The sequence below is a fragment of the Perca fluviatilis genome, chromosome 5 (genome assembly GCF_010015445.1).
Source record: "Perca fluviatilis chromosome 5, GENO_Pfluv_1.0, whole genome shotgun sequence".
Classification (NCBI taxonomy): Eukaryota; Metazoa; Chordata; class Actinopteri; order Perciformes; family Percidae; genus Perca; species Perca fluviatilis.
This window is the reverse complement of record NC_053116.1, coordinates 38,787,065-38,791,703: the sequence shown is the minus strand read 5'-3', so window position 1 is coordinate 38,791,703 and position 4,639 is coordinate 38,787,065. Positions and strand designations below refer to the sequence as shown.

Sequence of the window (4,639 nt, the reverse complement as noted above, 5' to 3'; positions counted from 1 at the left end):
GTGTGTGTGTGTGTGTATGTATATGTATGTATGTATGTGTGTGTGTGTGTGTGTGTATCGGTGTCTGTGTGTTTGTGTGTATATGTGTGTGTGTGTGTGTGTGTGTGTGTGTCTATGTGTGTGTCTGTGTGTGTGTGTGTATATGTGTGTGTGTGTGTGTGTATCTGTGTGTGTATCTGTGTGTGTGTGTATCTGTGTGTGTTTTTGGCTGTGTGTGTGTGTGTGGTTTTGTCTGTGTCTGTGTGTGTGTGTGTCTCGGTGTGTGTGTGTGTGTGTGTGTGTGTCTCTCTGTGTGTGTGTGTGTTTGTGTGTGTGTGTGTGTTTGTGTGTGTGTGTGTGTGTGAGCACGAGAACACTTTCAAAGGTAGAGAAGTGCTGAGACGAAGCAGTCGGCAAGAGAACATTTACAGGCTGTTTTGACCTTTTTCCCTGTTTTCCATCTTTTTGTGTCTAAGTGACTGATGGGAACAACTATCTTTGAAACTGGTCCAGTATTGAAACATGAAACAGCCCCGAAATCACCATCACCAAACTACACCAGACTCCATGTAAATAATCAGGACTTTTAGCGTGTATAGAGCCAGCATATCTCCACCAGACTCCATGTAAATAATCAGGACTTTTAGCGTGTATAGAGCCCAGCATATCTCCACCAGACTCCATGTAAATAATCAGGACTTTTAGCGTGTATAGAGCCAGTATATCTCCACCAGACTCCATGTAAATAATCAGGACTTTTAGCATGTATAGAGCCAGTATATCTCCACCAGACTCCATGTAAATAATCAGGACTTTTAAGCGTGTATAGAGCCAGCATATCTCCACCAGACTCCATGTAAATAATCAGGACTTTTAAGCGTGTATAGAGCCAGTATATCTCCACCAGACTCCATGTAAATAATCAGGACTTTAGCGTGTATAGAGCCAGCATATCTCCACCAGACTCCATGTAAATAATCAGGACTTTTAAGGTGTATCAAGAGCCACGCATATCTCCACCAGACTCCATGTAAATAATCAGGACTTTTAGCGTGTATAGAGCCCAGCATATCTCCACCAGACTCCATGTAAATAATCAGGACTTTTAGCGTGTATAGAGCCAGTATATCTCCACATGTAAATGGGTGAATTAGGGTTATTCCAACCCAAACAGAGTGGTGATTGTTGGAACAGTGGAAAGATGAACCAAGACGGCTTTTGGTAGTTTTATTTAGTTTCTGTCCACTTTGAATGAAGTGTGTTTTACGATGATAAAAGTCCTGATTATTTACATGGAGTCTGGTGGAATATGCTGGCTCTATACCTAAAAGTCTGATTATTTACTGATCTGGTGGAGATATGCTAATAGTAAAAGTATGTAAATATGCTAATATTTAAATCGGGTCTGGTGAGTATCTATCTCCACAAAGTCCTGATGTATGGAGTCTGGTGGAGTTTGGTGATGGTGATTTTGGGGCTGTTTCATGTTAAACTAAAAGGATCTTACTCTTTAACTAAAAGCTCTATCTCTGTAGGGATCCATCCCATAATGTTGTCAGACACTTAGAATAATAATCTGAAACAGAAACATGGGAACATAGAGTCCATGTTGAACAATACCGAAGTTACCCTTTAAACTCTTCTTTTACTTTTACTCACAACAAATCTGCTGTTGACTTTCTCTAAAATCTGCTTCTCGTTGAGCGCCATGGACTCCCCTTTCCTCTTCTTTATCCTCTTCTTCTCCAGCTTCTTGCAGGCGTACATCTTCCCGGTCGCTCTCACCTGGCATGCACACACCTGAGGGCAGAAACCAAGACAGGATCTCACACACAAATCACAAATACTGCTTTATGTTGTTCCCATCTCCCTCTCACTCACACAGGGTAAAGGTACACTAGCCAATAATAATAATAATAATAATAATAATAATCAATAAAAAGGAAAATAATATTGTAAAAATATATATTAAATTTAAAAATATATATATAAAATAATTTTAAAAAGTTATTAAAATAAAGTAAAGAATGCAAACACAAAAAATACTGAATAAATAAAAACTAAAATAAAAAATTTAAACATATAGAAAATAATAAAAAATAGAAAATAAAATGAAAAATGAAAGAAATACTATATATAAAAAATAAGCATTAAACAATGAAAAAATAAATAAAAAAATAAATATATAGACTCAGTTAAGTTAACAGAAAATATATATAAAAACAAATAAAATAATTATAAAAATGAAAAATATATGGTTTTCAAAATAAAAAAAATTATGAAAATTAAGAAAATAAAAAATAAAACAATTATAAAACTGAAAAATAAATTTAAAAAATGTAATAAAAATAACTAAAATTTAAGAAAATAATAATAAAAACAATTATAAAAATGAAAAAAATTGTAGTCAAAAATGATATAAAAATAATTAAAAAAATAACAAATAAAAAGAAATATATAGAAAATAATAACGTTATTAAAATAAAATAAAGAATGCAAACAAAAATACTGAATAAATAAAAACTAAAATAAAAATTAAAACATATAGAAATAATAAAAATGAAAATAAAATGAAAAAAATAGAATACTATATATAAAAATAAGCATTAAACAATGAAAATAAATAAAAATAAATATATAGACTCAGATAAGTTAACAGAAAATATATATAAAAACAAAATAAAAATAATTATAAAATGAAAAATATATGGTTTTCAAAATAAAATAAAAAATAAAAAAATTATAAAAATTAAAGAAAATAAATAAAAATAAAAACAATTATAAAACTGAAAATAAATTAAAAAATGTAATAAAAATAACTAAAAATTTAGAAAATAATAATAAAAACAATTATAAAATGAAAAAATTGTGAATCAAAAATGATATAAAATAATTAAAAAATAACAACAAATAAAAGAAATATATAAATAATGCATTTATTAAAATAAAATAAAGAATGCAAACAAAAAAATGCTGAATAAATAAAAATAAAATAAAAATTAAAACATATAAGAAATAAAAATAGAAATAAAATGAAAATAAAATGAAATACTACTATATATAAAAAAAAAGCATTAAACAATGAAAAAATAAATAAAAATAAATATATAGACTCAGTTAAAGTTAACAGAAAATATATATAAAACAAATAAAAATAATTATAAAAATGAAAAATATATGGTTTTCAAAATAAAATCAAAATAAAATTATAAAATTAAGAAAATAAAAATAAAAATAAAAACAATTATAAAACTGAAAAATAATGTAAAAAAAAATTTAATAAAAATAACTAAAAATTTAGAAATAATAATAAAAACAATTATAAAATGAAAAATATTGTGAGGTCAAAATAAAATACAATTTTTTTGGAAAATAATAATAATTAATTAATTAATAAATAAATAAATAAATATATATATATATATATATATATATATATATATATATATACACAGTGCCTTCTTGAAAGTATTAGCTTTGTGAACGTTTCGACTTTTGCACATTTCAGGCTCCAAACATAAAGATATAAAACTGTAATTTTTTGTGAAGAATCAACTAACAAGTGGGTCCCAATTATGAAGTGGAGCAGAAATTCATTGGCTATTTCAAACTTTTTAACAAATAAAACTGAAAAAGTGGAAGTGCAAAATTATTCCAGCCCCTTTACTTTCAGTGCAGCAAACTCTCTCAGAAGTTCAGTGAGGATCTCTGAATGATCCAATGTTGACCTAAATGACTAATGATGATAAATAGAATCCAGCTGTGTGTAATCAAGTCTCCATTATAAATGCACCTGCTCTGTGATAGTCTCAGAGGTCCGTTTAAAAGCGCAGAGAGCATCATGAAGAACAAAGGGACACACCAGAACAGGTCGAGATACTGTTGTGGGAGAAGTTTAAAAGCCGGTTGGATACAAAAAAAGATTTCCCAAGCTTTAAACATCCCAAAGGAGCACTGTGTAAGCGATAATATTTGAAATGGAAGGTTATCAGACCACTACAAATCTCTGAAGACCGGCCGTCCCTCCTAAACTTTCCAGCTCATACAAGGAAGACTGATCAGAGATGCAGCCAAAGAGGCCCATGATCACTCTGGAGTGAACTGCAGAGATCTACAGCTGAGGTGGGAGACTCTGTCCATATGACAACAATCAGTGTTATACTGCACAAATCTGGCCTTTATGGAAGAGTGGCAAGAAGAAAGCCATTTCTTAAAGATATCCATAAAAGTGTCGTTTAAAGTTTGCCCAAGCCACCTGGGAGACACACCAAACATGTGGAAGAAAGGTGCTGTGGTCAGATGAAACCAAAATCGAACTTTTTGGCAACAATGCAAAGCGTTATGTTTGGCGTAAAAAGCAACACAGCTCATCACCCTGAACACACCATACCCACTGTCCAACATGGTGGTGGCAGCATCATGGTTTGGGCCTGCTTTTCTTCAGCAGGGACAGGGAAGATGGTTAAATTGATGGGAAGATGGATGGGGCCAAATACAGGACCATGCTGAGAAAACCTGATGATGGAGTCTGCAAAGACCTGAGACTGGGACGGAGATTTGTCTTCCAAAGCCATGCAATGATCCAAACATAAAGCAAAATCTACAATGGAATGGTTTCACAAATAAACATATCCAGGTGTTGGAATGGCCAAGCCCCAGT

The 4,639-nt window shown here is 31.1% G+C and overlaps 1 protein-coding gene across 1 annotated transcript in view; it reads right to left on the bottom strand.

Annotated features, from left to right (window-relative positions):
* LOC120559063 (G protein-coupled receptor kinase 5-like) overlaps nucleotides 1-4,383 on the bottom strand; it is a 17,008-nt gene extending 12,625 nt beyond the window's left edge. Inside the window, exons 1-2 of the mRNA XM_039800486.1 lie at nucleotides 4,354-4,383; nucleotides 1,615-1,779 (exon numbers count right to left, since the gene is read on the bottom strand). Of these exons, the coding sequence (XP_039656420.1) occupies nucleotides 1,615-1,779; nucleotides 4,354-4,383 (195 nt within the window). The remainder of the gene's footprint in view (nucleotides 1-1,614; nucleotides 1,780-4,353) is intronic.
* Between the last annotated feature and the right edge of the window lie 256 nt (nucleotides 4,384-4,639).